At 39.5% G+C, this 24976-nt stretch overlaps 1 protein-coding gene across 1 annotated transcript; it reads left to right on the top strand.

Moving 5' to 3' along the window:
* Nucleotides 1-284: 284 nt before the first annotated feature.
* Nucleotides 285-2833, top strand: LOC133805864 (homeobox-leucine zipper protein ATHB-6). Its single transcript, XM_062244015.1, has 3 exons — nt 285-978; nt 1281-1654; nt 1754-2833. Exons 1-3 carry the CDS (start codon nt 918-920, stop codon nt 2312-2314), a joined length of 996 nt encoding a protein of 331 aa, XP_062099999.1. The 5' UTR covers nt 285-917; the 3' UTR covers nt 2315-2833.
* Nucleotides 2834-24976: the final 22143 nt, after the last annotated feature.

The following is a 24976-nucleotide window of genomic DNA, read 5'->3' as shown; positions in this document are numbered from 1 at the left end:
GAGCCGTACTTTTTTTGCCTTTCCTATTTTCACTTTTAGTTTAATGTTTCCACAACAAACGTTAAAATCAAAAGTCTCCCTAATAAAACGGTCGAAAACGGGAAAGTCCACCGGCTGTAGACGGTGACACAGAAATTGCATTTGGGTTGAATTTTGGGTTCATTTCATTTGTAGAAATAAAAAAATAAAAAACAAAACTGCAGTGAACCTAACCTTAGTCAGATTTTAACCCCATACCTGACTCAAGTTGGTTTATTTAAAGAGAGAGAAAGTAAGGCCAGCAGGGTTGTGAACTGCTTCACTTACCTTCCCATTTCTCAAACCCAAGCTCCTCTCTCTCTTTCTTTCTTCGCACTCCCTTTCTCTTTCTTTTCCTCTTACATTGTGGATGAACAGTCGTCCCAACTAGCTTCTAAGAAACTGATTGAGTAATGATGTAGAGAGAGAAATATTTGTATTGTGAACTATCTTCATTGTTACTTCTCTTTTGGGTTATTTCTTTTTTCGTCGTTAAGTTTTTTTTGAAAAAAATATCACAGCTTATATTAGGTTGGTTTTGTGAGTATTTCTTTTTCCTTTGATGGGTTCAGAAGTAGAAGATGTATTGAAAAAAGATGCAGATGGGAAAATGGAGAGAGTTAGTACGTTGTTGTGTAGTAATATCATCATACACCAATACCACTGTACAAGCTGGTCTTGTTTCAGACATGGGACTTGCTCTTCTTCACCCATTGCTTGCTTAAAGTGAAAAAAACAAACACAAAACAAAATCCCAGCTTTACAAAACTGCTAAAAGACCCACTGAAAACATACTAAGGATCTTGAAAGAAAGAACCAAAAAAAATATATTCAAGAGCTTTTGATCTAACAAGATCTATTTGCTCAGAAGTTCTTTTGTTAATTTCTTCTTAGTCGTCATGAAGAGGCTTAGCAGCGATGATTCCCTGGGTGCTCTAATGGCCGTCTGCCCAACTACAGGTTCTTAACAAAGAATCCCATTTTACTTCTTTTACTTTATTTTTTTACTCATACATATGCCCTATGAACCTTCAGAAACCCTTTTAATTATTATTATTTTTTTCTTAATAAGGTTCACTTTGCGTAGTACCAGTACAAGTATTTATCTTTTTTGCTTCCTGTTGTGGAACTTTTCATAAATTCAACTCTGTTTTTCTTTCTCTGGGTTTTTTCTGTTTTGAGTGTACTACTTTAGGACGTAATTCGGTAAACTAAGATCCCATTTCACTAATTTACTTCTTTATTGTTTTTTGTTTTTTTAGAGGAACACAGCCCGAGCAGCAACCATGTCTACGGTAGAGAATTCAGGTCCATGTTGGATGGTTTGGACGAGGAAGGCTGTGTTGAAGAATCTGGACATGTCTCCGAAAAGAAGAGAAGGTTAAGCGTTGACCAAGTCAAGGCTTTAGAGAAGAACTTTGAGGTTGAGAACAAGCTTGAACCAGAGAGAAAAGTTAAGCTTGCCCAAGAACTTGGTCTCCAACCAAGACAAGTGGCGGTTTGGTTCCAAAACCGCAGAGCTCGGTGGAAAACCAAGCAATTGGAAAGAGATTATGGCCATCTTAAAGCAAATTACGATGCTTTAAAGCTCAGCTATGATACTCTTAAACACGATAATGAGACCCTTGTTAAAGAGGTACACCCCATATTAAATTACTTCATACACACATATAAATATATGTGTCAATTTAGCTTTGTTTTCTAATTTTAATTTCATGGATCTGAAAATATACAGATTAGAGAATTGAAATCCAAGCTCCAAGATGAAAAGTCAGAGAGCAACAATCTCTCGGTGAAAGAAGAGCTGCATATTGGGCCAACCGAGTCGGAAAACAAACATGCTGCCCATCCTGATCATCATATTCTTCCATCTGAGGAGTGTAAAGAGCTCAACTTTGAGAACTTAAATGACACCAATAATGGCGTCGTTTTAGAGGTCTCCATGTTCCCGGATTTCAACAAAGATGGTTCTTCTGACAGTGATTCCAGTGCAATCCTAAACGATGACATAAACCTCAATACCAATATCAGCAGCAGCCCCAATGGCGCCATTTCTTCAACTGGCGTTCTCCAAAATCACCAGCTGATGTCTTCGCCGTCTCCGGTGGCCTCTGCTTCTCTCAACTTCAACTGCTCGTCGTCTTCGTCGAACTGCTTTCAGTTCCAGAAAGCGGCTTCGTTTCAGCCTCAGTTTGTAAAGATTGAAGAGCACAATTTCTTCGCCGAGGAGGCCTGTAACTTCTTCTCCGACGACCAAGCTCCGACCCTTCAATGGTACTGCTCCGATCAGTGGTAATTAAATATTAAAATAAGTAAAATAATTTTAAAAAAATAATAATTAAACGAAACCCACTTTGTTCGGAAAGTTTCTAAATAAAAGACAAAAAAAAGAAGAATCCCAAGTGAAGTGATTAAACTCCAGAGCCTCTCCGAGAGAAAGCAGAGCAATGGGATTTGTGTAATAAATTTTTGTTTGAAGGTCACGGGGTGTTCCATCCATTGTTGAAAGTGAAAGCTCGGAGAGCTGAAAAAAAGATGAGACTTTGGAGACACCCAATGGAAAAATTATGGTACGGAGAAGTCGAAACTGGCTCAGAAGAGAGAGAAAGTGATAGGGAGACTGAGAGAGAGGTTCACGTGGGGTGGAGGGTTCGGTGGAAGGTGACGACTAAGGATTTTCACCTAGCCGTGCGGGAATATGATTAGCTCGTAATTAAAGTTTTATCTGTAAAAAAAATTTTAAAAAAAAGTTTTATCAAGGTTTAAAATTCCTGTATTGGAAAAAAATTTAATAATCATATTCTCGCTTTCTTTATTTATTTCCAATTATTTTTATTTTCGTGACATTATTATGATTCTTCTTTTTTTTTTCTTTTCAATATTATAAGTAGTTTTTGTTCAAGTTCTAAAATGTGATTGATTATAAGTAAATCGATGATTATGTTCAAGGGTAGTTCTTATTAAACTATGACCGTAATAATTTTTATCAAGAACTTGGATTTTAAGTGTGAAAAAAGAAAGTAAGAATTCTTTTACTAGAAAAATTAAAATTTAAATGTAGTATAATTTTTTAAAATTTACAGCTTGTAAATATATACAAAAAATATATTAAAAGGAATCTTTTATTAAATTTATGAAAACATTTTTCTTCATTTTTTTCATTCTATTTTCCAAAATAAATTTTTCCTGTACTAAATGCCTAAAAATTAAGTATTCATGAGAAACAAAAGGAACTGATAAGGTGAACACCAAATCTCAAATAGCCCCATCGTATAAGTATGCCCATTTTTTTTTTATCATACACTTATTTATTTTTAATTTGTATTAGTTTATGGTGATATTTAATAAGTGCACTTAATTTTAAAATTTATAACAATTATAAATACATACAAAAAAAATATTTTATTAAATTTATAAAAAAACATTTTCCTTCATTTTTTCCATTCTATTTTCTGAAATAAAATTTTTCTTTACTAAACGCCTAAAAACTTGCCTTCATGAGAAACAACAGTAACTGATAAGGGGAACACCAAATCTCAACACAACCCCCATCGTATAGGGACGCCCATTTTTTTTATCATACATTTATTTATTTTTAATTTGCATTAGTTTATGATAATATTTAATAAGTGCGCTTAATTTATTAACATAATAATTTTTTGAAAAAGTAAATAATGTTATGCATATTTGATGAGACTTCATCACCATTTGATGCAGTATTTTACTATATGTTAAATTTATACATTACATATTTTAATTTAAAATATTAAAATCATTAAATTTAACCTATTTTATAATATTATATTAAGTGGTGTTTAAGATTATTTGTGTCCCATTTATACTCTAAACAAAATATTTTGGAGAGAGTTGAGTGGAAAAATAACGAGGTGAATATAAATTGCTAAAAGACAATTTGGTTGTAATGAAATTGATAGGGCATAGCTGTATAACATTTGTGTGTCAAATATAACAAAAAAAAATGGTAATTGATGTAAGTAATTAAGAAGAACGAATCAAGATTTTGTTTGAATTTGAATTTGTTTTTTCTTATTCATAAATAATTTGAGGGAAGTCTTTTTTTTTTGGTTATAAACTTGAGGGCACTGACGTAGCCAAGACTAAAATATAGAGGGGACCAAATTTTTTTTTAATAAAAATTATACTAATATATATACAAAATATATAAATGTATAACTTTTTCTTGAATTTTAAGGGGCCATATACATTTTTACATATATTTAAAATAATACATTGTACAAAGATATAGAAAAAAAAATTAGGGGAGCCATGGCCACCACCAGTCTTCTAGCTCCATCATTGCTTGAGGGAAATTTAAATTTAATGTTTATTATTAATAAATCACACATCATTTTATATATTTAAATAGAAATAGAAAACAAAAATAATAAATTATAAATGACCCATTGTTTTATCAATTTGTTGAACATGAATTGATTTATAAAATATATATATAAGTTTTATATAGCCACTCATAATTGAAATTACTTTTATAAGTTTAGTAGCTCATCAATTGATTTCAAAACCAATATATAATGAGAACATTAACTTAAAACTAAACATAAAGAATAAAAAAATTACTAACTTTAAATGAAAAATCATTTATTTATTAAACATGAATTAACACACATTAAATTTGGATAAATAATCACGCTTCAAATAACACTAGATTTTTATGAGGGGCTCACGCCAGCTCTAGCATGCACCCTGCTCTTCCTCGACTCAGAGGGGATGATGTAGTTTGTTCCCTCTAACATGTAGCTTCTTTGGTTAGTGCTAGAAGTGTCGCTTGTGGTGGTCCTTCTCGTTCCTAGTTCCTAGCGGTGCTCGACCCATGTTTCTAGATGGATGTCTGATATGAGCAGTGAGCTCCAATCTCCTTCATCTTTTTTGGAATGTGAGTGCCCTCGTTGTCGGCTTTGGAGTGTGTAATGGGGGTCTCTGTCTCCCTTGCATCCAATGGGATGGGTGCGTGTCTCAAAGGACTTCTCTTAGCTCGGGGGTCTAGGTTTTGTTCCATGGTTTCTTGTGTTTGAGTGGCAGGAATGAAATCAGGGGCTATGGCGAGGTTACACTTCAACATTGTGTCTTTTTTTTTTCTTTAGCTTTCATTGTTCTTTTTCCCTTTGTCTTTAGTAGTGTTTGCATTTTGTTTGCTTTAACTTTTTGTTGAATAATGTGCTCTATCACCTTGTCCGTTCAACTTTGGTGTGTGCCATTTTGGTTGGATCTTTCTTTGTGTTAGATCAATTAAGGTCATAAACCTTCAGATAGTGTCGCTGATTCAGTTATGGAGAATTGTCACTTAATTGTTATACCTTGAAGAGGTGTTCAATTTTTTCGTATATTTGTGAGGGAGTTTTCTTATCTAATTCCATGTCTTTGTGATGAGTTTTTAGTGTACTCGAGTTGGTTAGTCTGTATTTAGGTTGTATGTGAGTCATCTCAATTGTGAGATTTATTGTTACTCTTTTGAGTTTTGCCTAACTTATAAGACATTGGTCTATTCTTTAAAAGTAAGAAGAAAAAGAATAGTTCATTTGCAAAACTTTTTTTTTGTTTGTAATACTTAATTTAGTTTCCATTTGACTTTTTTTTATTTCAAACTCAAAATTCTAGAAGCAGTCATAGTATTATATTATATTATAAAAAATTTATGGAAATTTTGTGGTGCATCCCCTCGTAATTTCGGCACATAAATAGTTTTAATTTAAATTTTTTTATGACTGTATATATTGTAGTTATTTAGAATGTCCAGCAAATTTTTTATTTTTTTTAATAATTTATAATGTCGAAAACAATGTTCAAACAAGTTACTTTGCACTCGCATGAAAAAAATAGTCACGCGTGCAACAAACTGTTTAGTCTTGTTTTCGGCATTTTAAATTATTCATAATTTTAAAAAAAAATCACAATTCTCTAAATAACTACAATGTACATCTTCATACAATAAAAATTATAACTAAACTATTCACGTGCGAAAAATACGAGAAGGCGCACTGATTTGCCTCTTTTGAAGGGTGCACCATAAAAACTCCCTAAAACATATATTTTAATAACAAACTATAACATCCTCCTAATCCAGGACCATTATACTGTGTAATTAAAATAGTGTTTAACTCACTAAAAGAGTCATTTGTACTTAAAACGTGTAATTGAAGCTAACACCACGTTTAGGTACAAAAATTTTTGGTCAAAAGTCAACCATCTCATTAAAAGAGTTTGAGTTCGATACATGGGATCCCAAAAGAGTTTAAATCTGTTACAGACTCAAAATGAATACAAAGGCCAACCTAAGCGGAGCGGCGAAATTAGGGTCCAACCCTAGTTCCAACGGATACCCTCTATAGTGTCTCATAATATTTACTTAGCTAGCTAGATAGTAATAGTAGTTAGTATTAGTTTGTAGTATGTTAGATTCCGTGGATTTTGGTTCAAGTCGGGACTTAGTTGGACACTCATAGCAACAGTTATGGATTTTATAAGTTTAACCTATAGTTTAAGAATATTAATTATAACATAAGGTTTGATTAATATTGCTGGTTCTAGGAATATATTTATTATAACCTAAGGTTTAGATAGAACCATTAAGAGCATAACACTTGTCATATACATGTTTATTAAGGATTGAAGTATTTATGATGAATAGTTTAATTAAAATAAGAATCTAGAATCTCTAGAACCTTCCAGAAACTGTTAGGATCGTATTATGACTCAGTCAAAGTTGTTTACTTAATTCAAAATATGCTGAAAAAGTACAAATATGTGTTTGATATATCAACGTATGCTGATATATCGCAGCTATAGGGGCCGATATATCACCTACGGAATATATGGAAAACACGTCGACTTTACATGAACGTTCGAACGGGGCTTGGGAAAATGGTCTAGGCGATAAATCGCCTAGGGTAGGCGATATATCGCCTAGGGTAGGCGATATATCGCCCCTGGTAGTGTATTTTTGAATCTTGAGGATTTTTAAATTTAAAAACAGCCTTAACCACTTGGACCTGCCTTTGAACGATTTTGACCGAGTTCTGGGTGTCTGTTGAACGAAAATTCAAATCTTTTTCATTTTATATTTATTTATTTATTCAAATTAAAAGGGGTTAGTTTCACTCCTTGAACTCTATAAATAGGTGCTAGTACTCAGTCATTTTCTTCATTCTTCAAGCAATCTTCAGAGCCTCCAAGTTGCTAGTGTTACTATAGAGAGAAACACTTGGGTTTTTGGGTTAAAAGCTTTATCATTCTAAGCTTTTCTAAACACTTGGGAAGTGAGATATAGTGAGATTTTGGTATCGAGGTTTAGATCAATTCATAAGATCATTCAAGTTATTCTTACCCTTAAGTTCAGTTCTTTATGGTTCTTTAGTTTCTTTATTTTCTTTCTTTTCAGATCCTAACTCTTGTATATGATTCTTGGTTAGGTGTTTAAGTTTCTTGAAAACTTAAGGTTCTTCTCAGTAAGTTTCGTCTTTGATGGTTTATTTTTCTTTTCATCTCTTTTATTTAGAAACTCACCATTCTTAATGTTGGTTTTTAGGAGTGTTCTAATCCCGTTCTTGTCTTCATATCCCGGTTTTTGGTAAGGAAAATATGATAGATTTTATGTGTTTATGTGTTTATATGTTTATGTTATGATATGTTTTATGCTATGATATATATATATAAATATATCTTGTAGTCATTTGGGGCTTATAGTTGCTTAGATAGCAAATCCCAAGAATTTTTATCATTTTCATGGTTTAGAGTTATGATTTACCCTACCTCGATTAGTAGACAGAGGACCTAGATGGTTTATCACATGCCATGCTAATGAGTTAATAGCCATTAATATTGTAGTCCTATATGATATATGTTTTATAGTATATGTTTATGATTAAGTCTCATGTTTATGATATATGTTGTTAGTAGATTTTCCTTGCTGGGCATTAGGCTCATTCCTTTATTTTTAGCTTGATGCAGGAAAATGATTATGGAAGGCGGAAAGATTCATGGCAGCTTGGCATGTGTGTTAAGGATGAATGGACTGCGTGTCGATCGAGGATGACGTTATATTTAGTCTTTTAAATTATGTTTTGATGTAATTCCGCAATTAGTATTTCAAACGATTAAGTTTATGTTTTATAACAATGGATACCCATACCGTCTTTTATATTTTATATGTTACTTTGTATTTTGCACAATATTTATTTTGGGTTTTTAAATAAAATTATGTTATTCCTTATGTATGTTTCCCAAAATAGTAGTTATGTCTAGTAGTTTTAATTATCTAAGGTCTTAGAAATAGTTGGGTCATTACACCCTTGGTCGTGGCGATCGAGTAGGCCGCATATGTACACCCTGCCCCTGAAGCTCTCCAACTCATAGCTGGTCCAGATTTTCTTTTCCTTTACCTGCACCATTTAGCACCCGTGAGTCGAGGCTCAGCAAGAAGACATAATCTTGCTCTTATGCAGTAAATCATCAGTTCACAAAATCATAATCAGCATGCCTAGCAGTAATAACTGTACTCGTGCATACATTCAATCTAGATAAGTGACTATAGAGCACACCAAGGCCCATTTCCCTATTCCCCGTATAACCAACCTTAGGGCTGGCCAATTGTAACTGGTGCTTTATATTTCAGGAGCCCATAGGGTTGTTCAAGCGTATACCATGCTTTCAGGTTAGCTTAACCACTTCGGTCAGCGTTCAGCATGCTATTGCCGCCCTCGACTCATAAACCAAGCCTTCAAAACCTCGACTTATAAATTGAGACTTTTAAATCCTCGACTTATAAGTCGAGCCTTTTAAACCAAATTTACCCTCGACCAAAAAGTCGAGGTTTAAATCAGATACAATAGATAGATCCTCGACTTATAAACCGAGCTTGTAATCATATACAATAGATAGATTCTCAACTTATAAGTCGAGTTTGTAATCAGATACAATAGATAGATCCTCAACTTATAAGCCGAGCTTGTATTCAGATACAATAGATAGATCATCGACTGATAAGCCAAGCTTTCCAGTCGAATATAATCGATAACCTTTCAAATTATAAGTCAAGTCTTTAAATCAGATATAACAGATAAGCAGTCATTACTTAACACATGTACGCACAACGCAATCAACATGTTTGAATAAACATTCTAAGCATGGTTATAAATATGTTCTGTAACTGGGCCAAGCCCTAAACACAAACTGGGTGCAGTTTTCTTACCTCAAGTCCTGAGTGAATAGCGTGTGACGACCCCAAGTACGGTCCTTTCCTCCTTAGCCTAACGGTTCACCCTAGTCACAACCATAACAAGGAATAACTATCTTGAATGAACTAATAAAAGCTTCCAAACCAAGTCCTAACCTCCGGGACCCTAAATTCTACTAACTCGGGTAGTAGAATCATTCCCGAGCTCTTAGGTTTGAGTTCCCATAACCTAAAAACCTAATCTATATATTTTTTCCCAATTAGACCCACGACGCAACCCGCCTAGCGCCAAGGTGGTTCGAGGCACCTCCTTGCCTCTTTGAGTTCATAAGGGTCATGGCGCTCCAAGAACAGCGCTGCGGCGCGACCTGCATACCCAGAATAGCAGCGGTTTTAAGAATCACAAACCTATCAAAAATCATCCCAAAACACGATTTTAACCAATTTCGACCATACTAATGGTCCTAGGAGCTCAGAAATAAAGTAAACAAACCTTAAACCTCAAATGAAAATCAAAATTCTATAAAACTTCAAAACTTCAAAAAAAAAAACCAAACTAAGAACTCAAATAGTTGAATTACCTCTGATAGAATTTGTATCCAGCTATGTTCCCTAAGCTTATAAGCTTCCAATCCCACCAACACTTGCCTCCAAACTCAAGGATCAAGAGTTCTAAAAAAATTCAATCACTTAGTGAGAGAGATAGAGTGAGAGAAAATGAGAGAGAGTTATATTTTTAAAAATCAAAGCTGATAAGCTTCAGCTAATTAAGACAAACCCATGTTCCAAATGACCATAATGCCATCACTCTCTTAAAATCTTCTCAAAGCCCATCAAGAGAAAAAACATCATTTGATTCTCTAATCCTGCATTACTCAAAATTTCTAGATAATTTCGCTAAACTTGGAATATCACTATTTTTCCCAAAATATGACTCATACTCTAATGAGTCCCGGTAACTCACCGAATTACCGAAATACTCTTGGCTCACCCTGAGATGGGTATAACTCCCCCTGTTGTGACTTAACCGATTTCATTCTCAAAAGGACCAACTCCTTCCGAATATCTCAAATATATCCACATAATAATGTTGTCTCATATAATCACAATTATACCCTCAACAGGTCAAAACTACAAATATTCCCCTTTAATAAAAGTGGGTCAGTTTCACACATTTAATACACTTAAACATGCATAATCAATCATATAATAATATAACACATGCAATTCACATAATCACATAAATATCCAATTAATTCACAAATAAACACACAATATTTCAATAATGCCATCCTGGGCTTCTAATCAACGTACTAAGCCTTATTAGGACTTTTGGGACATTACAATTATCCCCTCCTAATAGAAATTTCACCTTCGGAATTTACCTGAATAGCTTGGGATACTGATCCCGCTTGTCTGACTCTAATTCTCAAGTTGCTTCCTCGACCTTGTTGTTCCTCCATAATACCTTAACCAAATGTATGGTTTTGTTCCTCAATACTTTTTCCTTCCTATCCAAGAGCTGAACTGGTTGCTCCTCATAGGAAAAATCTTTTTGTAGCTCCAGATCCTCATAATTCAACACATGAGTTACATCTGACACATATTTCTGAAGCATCGAAATATGGAATACGTTATGAACCCCTGACAGCGATGGGGGTAAAGCAAATCTATAGGCTATCTAACCAATCCTCTCCAGGTTCTCAAAAGGTCCCACGAACCTAGGGCTCAGCTTGCCCTTCTTCCCAAACTGCTTCACCCTCTTAATGATGAAACACAGAGGAAAACATAGTCCCCGGCCTGGAACTCTATGTCTCTAAGCTTGGGATAAGCGTAGCTCTTCTGTCTACTATGAGAAGCGAGCATCCAAGCTCTAATCTTCTCAATAGCCTCTTTGGTCCTCTGAACTGCTTCAGGACCTAGATATTTCCTCTCACCCATTTCATCTCAATGGATGGGTGATCTACATTTCCTACCATACAACATCTCATAAGGAGCTGTTCCAATAGTCAACTGATAACTGTTGTTGTAGGAAAACTCAATCAATGGCAAGTACTTAATCCAGGACCCTTCAATGTCTAGCACACATGCTCGTAACCAGGCCTCTAATATTTGTATCGTCCTCTCAGATTTTCCATCTATTTGAGGATGATAGGCGGTACTAAACTTAAATTGTGTACCCATAGCCTTTTGCAGAGTTCCCCAAAACTTGGAAGTAAAAATGAGATCTCATTCTGACACAATGGACCTAGGAGTCCCATGAAGGCGTACTATGTCCTTCACATAAAGATCAGCATACTGATCCACTGTGGAGTTCGTCCTTACTGGAAAAAAATGGGATGATTTGGTATACCGATCCACAATCACCAAAACTGAATCATACTGACCTACAGTCCTGGGTAATCCCACTATGAAGTCCATAGTAATGTCCTCCCATTTCCACTCAGGAATACCCAAAAGTTGTAATAGCCTTGTTGGTCTCTAGTGTTCAGTTTTCACCTACTGACACGCTAAGCACTTAGCCACATATTCAATTACATCTTTCTTCATCCCAGGCCACCAATATAGCGATTTCAAATCCTGATACATCTTCATGGTGCCTGGACTGAGCGAATACAATGTGATATGAGATTCATCCAGAATATTTCATTTGATAGCAGAGTCCATCGGAACACATATCCACCTCATGTATCTCACTAAACACGTCTCTAAAACGGTGTAGTCCCTAGCCACTCCAACTAGGACATTCTCTCTGTAACTCTTCAACTGAGGGTCATCCATCTGTCCTTCCCTATTTCTCTCCAGAAGAGTAGACTGCAAGGTGATGTTAGCTAACGACCCACCACCAACTCTATACCTGCTCTAGTCATCTCTTCTGCCAACTCCTTTGATATATGTTTCAAACTAAATAGTTGTCTTGGACCTCTTCGACGCAAAGCATCTGCCACCACGTTGGCATTCCCTAGGTGGTAAAGAGTCTCACAATCATCACCAACTCCAGTCAACGCCTCTGTCTCATATTCAGGTCTCTTTTGGTAAAGAAATACTTCAAGCTCTTGTAGTCAGTGTATTTCTCACACTTTTCCCCATAGAGATAGTGTCATTATACCTTCAATGCAAAGACCACCACTACCAACTTCAGATCAGGTGTAAGGTACCACTGCTCATAATCCTTTAACTGTCGTGATGCATAGGCAATCACCTTTCCAGCCTGCATAAGGACATGACCTAACCCTTGCTTTGATGCATCACAGTAGACCACAAACTTATTCTGATCTGAAGGAAGACTCAGAACTGGAGCAGTGATCAACCCTCGCTTCAACTCTTGGAAGATGTTCTCACACCTATCTGACCATACAAATTAGAGGTTCTTACGTGTCAGCTCCGTCAGTGGTGTCGCAATCCTTGAGAACCCTTCCACAAAATGTTGATAATATTGTTTACCCAAAAAACGGCTCCTGATGACGTGGTAGGATTGACTTACACGTGGCTGGCACGTGGCAGTTTCAAGTGAATAAATCATGTTCGACCATCGACCAAAGAGTTATTGATTTATCAAGCCTCATGCTTAGGTGCGATCAGTCTGGTCGCATACTTTCATTTACTTTCTTTTGGATACGCAATCTTGTAATATTTGCATTAATTGTATTTTCCTTTATTACCTTGATACGCAAGTCTTAATTGTAATTAAGGCCCATGAGCCCAGGTAACCTTCTTGAGCCTATAAATAAGAATCAAATGGCTTAAGGAAGGGACTTTTTGACTTTTGAACTTTGATCTTTGTACTCAGAGAGAAGAATATAGTGTGATTATTCGCTGAAGTTGTAATCTTCCCAAGGCTTGTGAAACTCGTGAACCCTAGTTCATTGATCACAGTGTTGGGATTCAATATCAATAAGAACACTAAGTGGACGTAGGTCATTACCATCCAATTGGGGCCGAACCACTATAAATCGTTTGTGTCGTTTGCTTTCCATTTGATTTTTCTCCTTGTTTTCATCTCATTTTCAATTGTTTATCTGACTCCGTGTCGTTGACCAATTTGAGGGTCAAACATGCTTTCATTGAGAGATTAATAAATCACTTCAAGAAGATCAAATGGCTAAGACATCTAAGAAGACGGGGTAGACTGCTGGCGCTGCATCCACCCAGCCTCCTCCACCAAATGTGGCAGAAGATGAGCCACAATTGGGCTTTGAAGAGGAAGAAATAGATTCTGAAACCCTGAGGACAACACTGAGTGTATTGCAAGAGGAGTTGGCCAATCTGAGGGCCAATCAAGAGAATGTAGCTGAGACATTGGCATTACAACAGAGGGAAATTGAGCGCCAATGCCAAGAACTGAATGAGCGGCAGGCAGACATGGACCGCCGGCAGAGAGATGCCACTGCCGCCCTAAAGGCAGCCATTCAGTTGGCCCGGGGGCAAGCTGCACCAGCTTCTCAACTGGATCAGCCACCAAACGCACCACCACAACGGGCCCCAAACATGAGTCCTCCGCTTCAGCCAATGAGTCCTCAAAGGCCGGAGCAACCACCTGCTACTCAACAGGATATCCCAATTCAGGATCCTGAGCAGCAGCCACCTTCTTGCGCTGGTTGAGATAATCCCCAGCGTCAAAGGTAGAATAGGGCCAGGCAGCCTCCCCGAAGCCTTAGACGCCCAATTGCTAATGATCCAAACCCACCGAGCAGGGGGCAACATCCTTCTGCCAACATAAGGTACACCGAGTCAGGCTCTGCGGTCAGGAGACCCCCACGGCAGGATAATGCCCTGGGGCCTACCGACCAATGTAGGCCTCCCCGTAACGCTCGGGAGGTGCCAACTCGAGGGGGAAACAGCGTGACCAGCTGATCGCGCCATATTTGGTCGCAGTTCAGGGATGGACATGAATATAATGAAGTTGACTCCGGAAGATGGAACGCTGGTTGAGGGCGAGAAGAAAGAGGTGGAGAAAGGAATCCCCCACCAAGATAAAATAGGCCTGCGAGCCAGAATTCTAGGGGGCAACCTAACGTCTTTGATTGGGCGCCAGCGAGCAAAGGCGTAGAGATGGTGACTTAAGGGATGTGCTCAACGACAAGCACGAAAGGCACGATGTGTACGCTCCTCCAGCACCAGTCGCCCCAGTGATCCCAGACGCCATACAGGCCCAGATCGATGCATTAAACCAGGCTGTCCAGCAGCTGGTAGGGAGCCGGACATCCCACATCGAGTATGATCGGAGAAGAGGCACTACATTCATACAAAGAATAGCCATGGCAGAAACCCCTAACAAATACAAGATGCAAGTATTACCAAACTTCGATGGGTACGGGGACCCAATATCTCACGTGAATAAGTTCGAGATACAAATGGACATCCAGAAGGTGTCGGATGATGCCTGCTGTAGGATCTTTCCAGCCACCCTATCTGACACTGCTCAGGAGTGGTTTTTTAAATTCCCTCCTGCTAGCATTATATCATGGGAAATTTTCGTGAGGGAATTCTACGGGCAATTTAACGCCGGTCGTGTGCACCTAACTGAAGCCAACTAGCTGGTCGAGATATGTCAGAAAGAGGGAGAATCCTTAAAGGAGTACATCCAGCAGTTTATGTGAGCAGCAGCGGGGGCTAAAACAGTGGCCGACGAAGGGAAAATGATGGCCCTTACTGCTGGAGTAAGGCGCCATTCTCCCCTCTGGAACAACTTAAGAAAGAATGGGGTGAAGAGTATCCAGGAGTTCTTGATCGAGAAGATCGATACATTAACCTCGAAGATGCGATTTCCAACTAGCGGAAATTACCTGCGAAAGACAAGGGACCAAAAGAAGATCCCACTAAAGCTGCCAATGGGTCAGATAAACCCAATGGCACTGGCAAAGGCAACTAGAATGGTAAAAATGGTGGAAAAAAGGCAAACGTTGAACCATCAACGTTCGAAAAGAATCACCCTAAAGGCAACAGATACGAGCCAAGGTTCACCAACTATACGGCCCTTGTCGAGACCAGAGCAGAGGTTTACCAGGCGACCAACACCAATAAGGAAAGATATCTCCAAGAGAAATACAACAAAGTTTTGATGGTCATGACACTAATGAGTGTAACCAGTTGAAAGATGAGATTGAGTTCCTTATCAAACAGGAACACCTGAGGAGATACGTACGAGCCACTAGAGGTTCTCAGCGAGAGGCTCAAGGAGGCAATGAGCAGGCGCTTGTACGCCAATGCTTGCCACCTTTATAGCCAGCTCATGTGGCAGGTACGTTGCTGACCATCTGTGGCGGCCCACACCTTGCAGAAGATAGTGGGAAGGCGAGGGAACGATATGCTTGGACCCTATGCCACGACCAGGACATCGAGATGCTAAGTGTGGAGGAGCAAACTCCCAAGAAGGCTCGAACAGAGGAAGAACTAATAATTTTCTCCAAGATTGATGTTCAGCATGTCCGATTTCCTCACTCAGACCCCCTAGTCATGAATGTCCAGATAGCCAACATGATGGTAAAAAGGTTGTTAGTCGACACAGGGAGCTCAGTCAACATCTTGTACAAATCTTCACTGAAGAGGATGAAGTTGTCCGTGAAGGACCTGGAGCCGTGCAACCAAACCATTTATGGTTTTTCTGGCAAAGGGCTCGCACCAACAAGATCGATTAGGCTTCCAGTTATAGTAGGAATTGCGCCCGCGAACAGGACATTACTCACTACTTTTATAGTAGTTGATTGTCCTTCCGCGTACAATGCTGTAATTGGAAGGCCTATTTTGTTCAACCTACGAGCTGTAACCTCGGCTTGGCACCTTGCCATGAAATTCCCAACTGACACAGGGGTAGGATGCGTGTTGGGAAACCAGCAAGAAGTGAGGGAATGCTATAATTCGTCGGTATCTAAGGCAGAGAGAGGTGGATCGATTGACGACGCCAGGAAAGAGTTGCAGTTGGCCAATCAAACACAAGCCCAATCAGGTGAGCACGTCACCAAATAGGGTGTTGCCCAAAGTGAGGATAAGGGTTTTGATCCTTGCTTTGGGGATTTTGAGGAAGAAGTAGGACCGATCATGGACCTCGAAGAGGTCCAACTCGATGAGGCAGATCCGACCAGGGTTGTGAAAGTCGGTAAAAACTTAGAGACAACAATAAAGCAAAAGCTGGTGGAATTTTTGAAGAAAAACCAGGAAGTCTTTGCCTGGTCGCATAAAGACATGGTTGGGATTGACCCAGCAGTTATCAGCCATGTCCTGAATATAGATAAAAGCTTTCCACCGGTGCAGCAAAAAAGAAGGCTGCTTGACAAAGACAGATCGAAGGCTCTGAAGGAAGAAGTCGAGAAGCTAAAGGAGAACGGATTCATCAGGGTAGCATTTTATCCATCGTGGGTCTCTAATCCCGTACTAGTACCCAAGCCAAATGGCAAGTGGAGAACATGCGTGGATTTCACAGATCTTAATAAAGCCTGCCCGAAAGATTGTTTCCCTCTCCCAAGGATCGACCAGCTGGTCGATGCCACTTCGGGGCATGAGATCCTATCATTTATGAATGCATACTCTGGGTACAATCAGATCAATATGCACCCACCTGACGAGGATCACACTAGCTTTCAGACCGATACAGGACTTTACTATTACAAAGGAATGCCCTTCGGTTTGAAAAATGTTGGTGCGACTTACCAGCGACTAGTCAATCACATGTTTAAGGAGCTAATTAGAACAACCATGGAAGTATATGATGATGACATGCTGGTTAAGTCAAAAAAGGCAGAAGAACACGTAGGGGACCTGCAAGAGTGCTTCAACGTCTTGAACAATTATCAGATGAAGCTGAATCCCCTCAAGTGTTCCTTCAAAGTTGGATCAGGGAAATTTTTGAGATTTATAGTGAACTCGCGAGGAATTGAAGCTAATCCCGAAAAAATCAAGGCCCTGGTCGATATGAAATCACCAACAAAGATAAAAGATGTCCAAAGTTTGACCGGGAGAATCGTCGTTCTAAGTAGATTTATCTCCAAATCAACCGACAAATGTGTCCCATTTTTTAATCTACTTAGAGGCAATAAGAAATTCGAGTGGACGGAAGAATGCGAGCAGGATTTCCAGGCACTGAAGTCTCATATGTCACAGCCACCAATTTTATCTAAACCGGTTGAAAAAGAAACTTTGTTCATTTATTTGGCGGTCATGGAATATGATGTTAGTGCAATCTTGGTAAGAGAGGAGGAAAATGTGCAAAAAGTCATGTATTATGTTAGCAAAAGGCTAATAGGAGCAGAGCTACAGTACCCGCCCATTGAAAAATTAGCCCATTGCTTGATTTTAGCCTTAAGAAAGTTGCGACTGTACTTCCAAGCTCACCCCATCACAGTATTAACCGACCAGCCGCTACAGCAAGTTCTGCAGAAGCCAGAAGCCGCTGGCCGATTATTGAAATGGGTTGTTGAACTTGGGTAGTTTGAAATTTCTTACTTACGACGAGTAGCAGTAAAAGGGAAAGCTCTGGCCGAATTCATCGCAGAACTCGCTGGGCTTCCAGACAATGAACAGACAGAAGAGCCTGAGCCTCAAAGCCAAGCTCTCTCTTGGAAGTTGTTTATAGATGGTTCTTCTAATGAACATCATGCTGGAGCTGGAGTGATTTTGGTAACATTTGAAGGACATCGATTCTACTGCGCAATCAGATTTGACTTCATAGCGTCCAATAACGAAGCCGAGTATAAAGCCATGCTTGTAGGTTTACGATTAGCCAAGGACATGAACATAAAGTCAATTGAAATCTATAGTGACTCCTAGTTGGTGGTTAATCAGATTACTGGAGAGTATCAAGCCTGGGGTCTGAAGATGGTTGCTTACTTGAGCAAAGCAAAGGATTTGTTGGCACAGTTTGAAAGATATACTCTACAGCAAGTACCTCGCGACCATAAATCAAACGCTGATGCCTTGTCCAAGTTAGCAAGTGCAAAGGATGCAGACACGCTGAATATAGTGCCTGTTGAACGACTGTCCACACCAAGCATCAGCACAGAAGAAACTTCTCTGGTAATTCAGGCGGCAGATACATGGATGGCACCTTTCACTAAGTACTTGGTGCATGGAGTGTTGCCGATGGACAAAAATAAAGCAAGGACCCTCCAGAGGCAGGTTGCTCGGTTTATCTTGGTCGATGGAATTCTATATCGAATGGGGTACTCAAAGTAACTCCTCCTAAGATGCATTTCAGAAGAAAAGGCCAAAGAATTAATGCGAGAGGTCCATGAAGGTTTCTGTGGAGATCACGTTGGGGGGCAGAGTTTATCGAAAAAGAACCTAAGGCAAGGATACTTCTGGCCAACAATAAATGAAGACTCTATGGATTTTGTTCGAAAATGCGATAAATGTCAGAGACTCTCCAAGATACCACGAGCAACCCCCAATGAACTAAAACAGATGCAAAGTCCGTGGCCATTCGCGGTATGGGGAATAGACTTAATCGGGTCTTTGCCCACAGGAAAGGGCGGCGTCAAATACATTGTGGTAGCTGTTGATTACTTCACAAAGTGGGCCGAAGTTGAACCACTTGCAACCATAACGACCAAGAACGTGCTGAGTTTTGTAGTCAAGAACATAGTATGTCGCTATGGATTGCTAAGAAAAATTGTCTCAGACAACGACACGCAGTTTGATAGCGATCTGTTCATGGATTTTTGTGAATGACATGGAGAACTTTTCTTCAGTAGCTCATCCGCGGTCAAACAGACAAGTCGAGGTTGTCAATAAAACACTAAAAGATACTCTAAAGAAAAGGCTTGAAGAAGCAAAAGGGGCATGGCCATAACAGTTTCCTGAAGTCCTCTGGTTGTATAGAACGTCACATCGAACAGCAATAGGTCACACTCCATTTTCCTTGGCTTATGGATATGAGGCTATGTTTCCTGTTGAATTAGATCCACCATCACATCAACGGATGGCATACAATCAAGACACTATTAGCCAATTATTGATGGAATCTTTGGATTTGGTCAATGAAATGCGTGAGCAAGCCCAACTCCGAGTAGCAGCTTACCAGCAAAAATTTGCTAGGTATTTCAACTCTAAAGTACGTGAAAGAAAATTTAATGTGGGAGATCTGGTACTTAGAAGAGTTTTCCTTAACACCCGCGATCAAGCTTCTAGAGTACTCTGACCTAGCTGGGAAAGACCATACCAAATCAAAGAAGTCCTCCATCCAGGCACTTATAAACTTGCTCGCTTAAATGAAGATCTCATTCCTCGCTATTGGAATGGAGAACACCTGCACAAGTACTACCCATAAACAATTCTTCTTAAAGAATTGGCTTGTATTAATTTTACTTTTTACAAGTTTATGAACAAGGGTTCGTCAATCTTATGACTGATCGCTTATAAGTGTAAGATCATATTTTTGATCACTCGTACAGACACGATTGTCCATTTATTACGAGAAATAAATGGGATTGTCCGCAGCCAGTCAATCTTGCCAACTATTGTATTTATTACAAGTATTTGCTCATTACGTGTGTTGTTTTGCTATAATAATAATTTTTTATATATCTCTATTACGAGCATAAATGTTCGAACATGTCTTGGTCAAGGCAAGTGATCGAGGACCTAAAGCTCCTCAATCACTTGGGGGCATATAAGGTATCTAGTAAGCAAAGCATATCAACAGGTATGTAAACACATGAGCAAAGTAAGTGAAAGCATGCTACAGTACTTAGAGTATTTTTCAAAATTTTGTTAAATCAAACCAAAGTGCTATGCTAAGTTCGGTCATGTGAACAGATGTTATAATAAGAATATTATAATGTCAAAAGAAAAACCCTTTACACCGCGAGCAGTTACTGCTCGGATGTAATCGTCTGTTAAAAGTAAAGCTGCCCGTGCAACAACAAAAATATAAATTTTTTTGACATCACAAACCGTAGTTCGTGTGCCTTGAACTACAAGTTAAGATTAAGTAAAAACAACAAAAATTATGAAGCAGGAGGGTCTTGAGGAGTTTGCTGGTCGACAGAGGCCTCAACTTCCTTTCAATGCCATCAATGCCCGTAGCCAAGGAGATTTCAGGGGAGGCTGGTATTTTCGCTCTCTCCTCTTCTTCAAGGTGAGCAAGGCACCTGTCTATTTGAGATTGCCTTAGGCGTTCGGAGAGATAGCTGAAGTCTGCCTTGCAGTTTTGCTTCCAGAATGCGTAGAAGCAATTGAAGGTGGCACCCTTATACCTCTCCAAGGTGGCACCCTTATACCTCTCGAGCTCTTTGACGCACTCCTCCAACCCCCCGGTCTCTTTTCTACTAATGACCAGGTCATATTGGAGTTTAGAGGCTTCCTGGTAGTTAAGTTTAGAAGACTCCTTGTACTTCTGTTTCGTCTCAATGACCTTGGCCAAGGTTGCCTGATGTTGTTTCAACTCTTCGGCCAACTTGGTCTTCTCCTCGAGCAGGACAACATTTTTCTTCTCAGCTGCCTCAAGTTGTTCGGAGTATTTCACCTTGGCTGCCTCGATTTGCTTGTTATATTTTGCCTCAACTACTCGGCAAGTTTCATCTCATACTGAGCAGTTAGGGATCCCAAACGATGCCAGTTGGCAGTCATAGTTAGCATTCCCTGCGATCAGAGAAAAAGTTAAACTGATGGCGGAAAATGACAAGATAAACAAATGAACCTCAACAAGAAATGGCAACTTACACTGGCTATTTCGTTCAACGCACGGTTGATTATCTGGTCGACCTCCATAGATTCGATGCCAATCATGGCCTCGCGGTTGTGTCGATGCCTCAAAAATTTTGTCATTCTATCCTTGGCTGAGCTAAGCACGCTGCTCATCAAGGTGTCTCCTATTTGATCAGGAGGTGTCTAGTCGACAGGAGCAGCAGGAGGTGTCGGGTCGATAGGAAGAGTCTGATCAACTGGAGCTGGGGGAGACGTCTGGTCAAGGGGGGCCGGAGGAGGTGTGGTTTCCTGAGAAGGAACTTGCACTGGAGGATCCTCGATTCGAGCTTTTTTCGTCGGGGGGTTCTTATGGCTTTCGCCTTGATGTGGCCTACTCCCTTTTTTCTTGCTCGAGGGAGCAGCATGTGTGGGTTCGCTGTATAAGTCGAACAGATCTTCAGTTGACATGGCTGCAAAATAAAATCGAACAATCAGATAATGTGAATGGAGGTATCTACTAAATCAAGAAAATAAGTTTAAGGAAATTATGAGTTAGATACATGAGCTACAATTATTGGTCGCTACACTATTTACTGAACTACTGCTACACTCACTCTCTGGCTTGAAGAAGTCTGAATTTAAAATAGGTTTTAAAGTTGTCGTCCCCGTCAAATAAATGACAGGGAATTGGCAAATTATATAAGAGCGAAAGGTCAGTACCATTCTCATCTGATAATTCAAGAATAGGTTATGGGCGTTCAGAAACCTTCTGTTTGCCTTTTCCTGAAGGAGCAGGGGCAGCAGCTACTCATGGGGTGCTGGAGGGTTCCCTGATAGTCACCCCTGTTTCCCTCCTCCTCAGAGGTTGTGACACGTCGTGGTGTTGCTCGGGAACTTCTCCACCAGTAGCACTCCCCACAGTTGTCTCCCTCACATCCTGGTGAGGGGCCAAAAGGCCAACCAGCCTTAGATTATTCTCCGGGACCAGCTCTTTGACACTTTTTTCTATGTCGGCCATGCTAGCCAAGGATGCTGCTCGAATCTCCATCTTTGGAGTAGGAGCTGGTCGTTGCCATGGACTTGAAGAATACTAATTTTCTAAGGAATGTGCAGAAAAGCTAAAGGGAATCAAACGACCAGAAATATAAAGAAATTACCTCCTTGAGTGAAGACCAGATTGTTCGCGACCAAGTCTGTTGTTAAAAAGTACTCCTGGAAGTACTTTCCTACGTTGGACTTGTAGGTGAACTCACTCAGGAAGGTGCGAGCATATTCCTGGTGGTAAAAATGGAAGAACCTCGTGTTGTTGTGATTGGGGTTGGACTTGAGATCAAATAAGTAATTGATCTCATGCGGCGTAGGCACATGCCACTTCTTGTGGCTGTACAGGATATAGAGAGCAGAGAGCACTCTATATCCATTTGGGGTGATTTGGAAGGGGGAGACCTCAAAATATTTGGCCACCCCTAGAAGAATGGATGAAGAGGGAAGGTTGCCCCTGCCTCAATGTGGTATCTCGACCAGGTGCTGTAGGCGCACCTAGGCAGGTTTGCTCGCTGGTCGATGGAAGGTTTTTTTATGGTAATTCTAGAAAGTTCGTAATTTTTGAGATAATACCCTATCATCCTAGCTGTAATATTTCTAGGAGGTACCACGTACCATTCGACCTCTGGTCGAAAGATGTTCCGAGGTCGGGCTTTCATTTGGATCCCTAGCTGAGGGGTGTTTTCAGAATGTTGGCTGGTCGAGGGATTTTTAGCCTGAGGTGTTTGGCAGAAGGAGAGTTTTTTCTTTTCTTTTGGGCAGTGGATTTTACTCGACCCATGTTTGATGGACTGGTTGAAGGTCTATTAGAGGGGGTATGGGAAAAAGGAATCTCCGGGATAAGTAACGACGACTGATCCTGATCTTCAAGCAACTGGGCGAGCAAGTCATCGTCGATTGGCCTCTCACCTCCCCATGGATCGTGCATGAAAATCTGCGAACAGAGAAAATGAGATGAGAATCTACGGCCAAAAGACCAAGAAAGTATAAAAGTTGAAATAATGTTGCTCGTGTATAAAAGCTAAGCTTTTATACGACCAAAAACATTCTAACAAAAACACTAAGTTCTATGCGAGCAATTTGGAAAATGGATTAAAAAGCAGAAGTGAAAAGTTTTTCTGAAAAAACTTTTCGACTTTGAGTTGGGGCGGGAAAAACCCAGTTTTTCCTACATGCTTAAAAATCGAATTTTTACTTCGATTTCACGCCCTAAATTAATAATCCTGACTTCCAAGCCGATTCCTAAGTCCCGTATAGTGCTTTTTCCTTATCCTATCATGCTCAGACTTACGTACTCCTTTATCCCAAAAACAATTTCATTCAAGAACATTCAAAAAATCAAGGTCCGAAATAGATATATAATCGATATAGCATGGCATCTCAATGGCTGAAAATTTTGAGAAACTTACTTGAATGAAGATTGGAGTAAATCTCTGAGATGCTAAGTCAGGTGGCTAGGCAGGAACTTCGTGGATCGTCAAGATCGTCTGAGTTTCTGAGTTTTCTACGCCTTTGTTCTTCAGTGTTCATGAGGAGAAAGTGAAAAGTAAAAAGTGAAAGATGATTCTGAGAGGTTATTTATATTGATCGAGGAGCAGTTACCAAGGTAATCATAAGGGGTAACTTTCCAAGGCATGGGTAAGTGTAATAGCTGTCAGACCACTTTTGGGAAACCGCAAAGATATGATTGGTTTCCTTTTTTGAGAAGGCATGGGCGGCTCTGACAGATTTGATAGGGCATACAAAAGGACGGTCGCCTAAGTTTACTTTATGTTGGTCGCAGTAAAATAAACTTGGGGGCAAATGTTTACCCAAAAAACGGCTCCTAATGACATGGCAGGATTGACTTACACGTGGCGGTTTCAAGTGAATAAATCCTGTTCGACCATCGACCAAAGAATTATTGATTTATCAAGCCTCATGCTTAGGTGCGATCAGTCTAGTCGCATACTTTCATTTACTTTCTTTTGGATACACAATCTTGTAATATTTGCATTAATTGTATTTTCCTTTATTACCTTGATACGCAAGTCTTAATTGTAATTAAGGCCCATGAGCACAAGTAACCTTCTTTAGCCTATAAACAAGAATCAAAGGGCTCAAGGAAGGGACTTTTTGACTTTTGAACTTTGATCTTTGTACTCAGAGAGAAGAATATAGTGTGATTATTCGCCGAAGTTGTGATCTTCCCAAGGCTTGTGAAACTCGTGAACCCTAGTTCATTGATCACAATGTTGGGATTCAATATCAATAAGAACACTAAGTGGACGTAGGTCATTACCATCCAATTGGGGCCGAACCACTATAAATCGTTTGTGTCGTTTGTTTTCCATTTGATTTTTCTTCTTGTTTTCATCTCATTTTCAATTGTTTATCTGACTTCGTGTCATTGATCAATTAGAGGGTCAATAAATACCCTGCCAATCCAAGGAAAATTCAAATCTCTGAAGCACTCCTTAGCCTTGGCCAATCCCTGACTCCCTCAATCTTGGTCGGATCCAACTTAATTCCATCTCTACTGACTATATGACCGAGGAGCGTCACCTGAGATAACCAGAACTCACACTTCTAGAATTTTGCATACAATATGTGCTCCCTCAACCTCTACAATACCAATCGGGGGTGCTGCTCAAGCTCCGCCTCTGACAAAGAATAAACTAATATGTTATCAATGAAGCCAATCACGAACCGATCCAGGTAATCCTTGAACACTCGATTCATTAAATCCATAAAGGTTGTCGGGGCATTAGTCAATCCAAATGACATGACTAAGAATTCATAATGCCCATACCTGGTACGAAAGGTTGTCTTCAGAATGCCCTCATCTTTGATCCTCAGTTGGTGATAACCAGATCGAAGATCAATCTTTGAAAATATAGTCTTGCCATATAGTTGATCAAACAAATCATCGATTCTTGGTAGTGGATACCTGTTCTTGGTCACCTCTCTATAATCGATACACATCCTCATAGAACCATCTTTCTTCTTCACGAATAAGACTGGCACACCCTGTGGTGAGAAACTGGGCCTGATAAACCCCAAGTCCAGTAACTCCTGTAACTGAACCTTTAGTTCCTTCAATTT

Source organism: Humulus lupulus, chromosome 1 (assembly GCF_963169125.1).
Source record: "Humulus lupulus chromosome 1, drHumLupu1.1, whole genome shotgun sequence".
Classification (NCBI taxonomy): domain Eukaryota; kingdom Viridiplantae; phylum Streptophyta; class Magnoliopsida; order Rosales; family Cannabaceae; genus Humulus; species Humulus lupulus.
This window is presented reverse-complemented; position numbering and strand designations above follow the sequence as displayed.

Excerpts from the sequence above, each read along its gene's own strand:
- LOC133805864 (XM_062244015.1), top strand. The coding sequence starts at position 918 with ATGAAGAGGCTTAGCAGCGATGATTCCCTGGGTGCTCTAATGGCCGTC. Across the intron at positions 979-1,280 it reads GGCCGTCTGCCCAACTACAG|AGGAACACAGCCCGAGCAGC; the intron begins GTTCTTAACAAA and ends TTGTTTTTTTAG. Across the intron at positions 1,655-1,753 it reads ATGAGACCCTTGTTAAAGAG|ATTAGAGAATTGAAATCCAA; the intron begins GTACACCCCATA and ends GAAAATATACAG.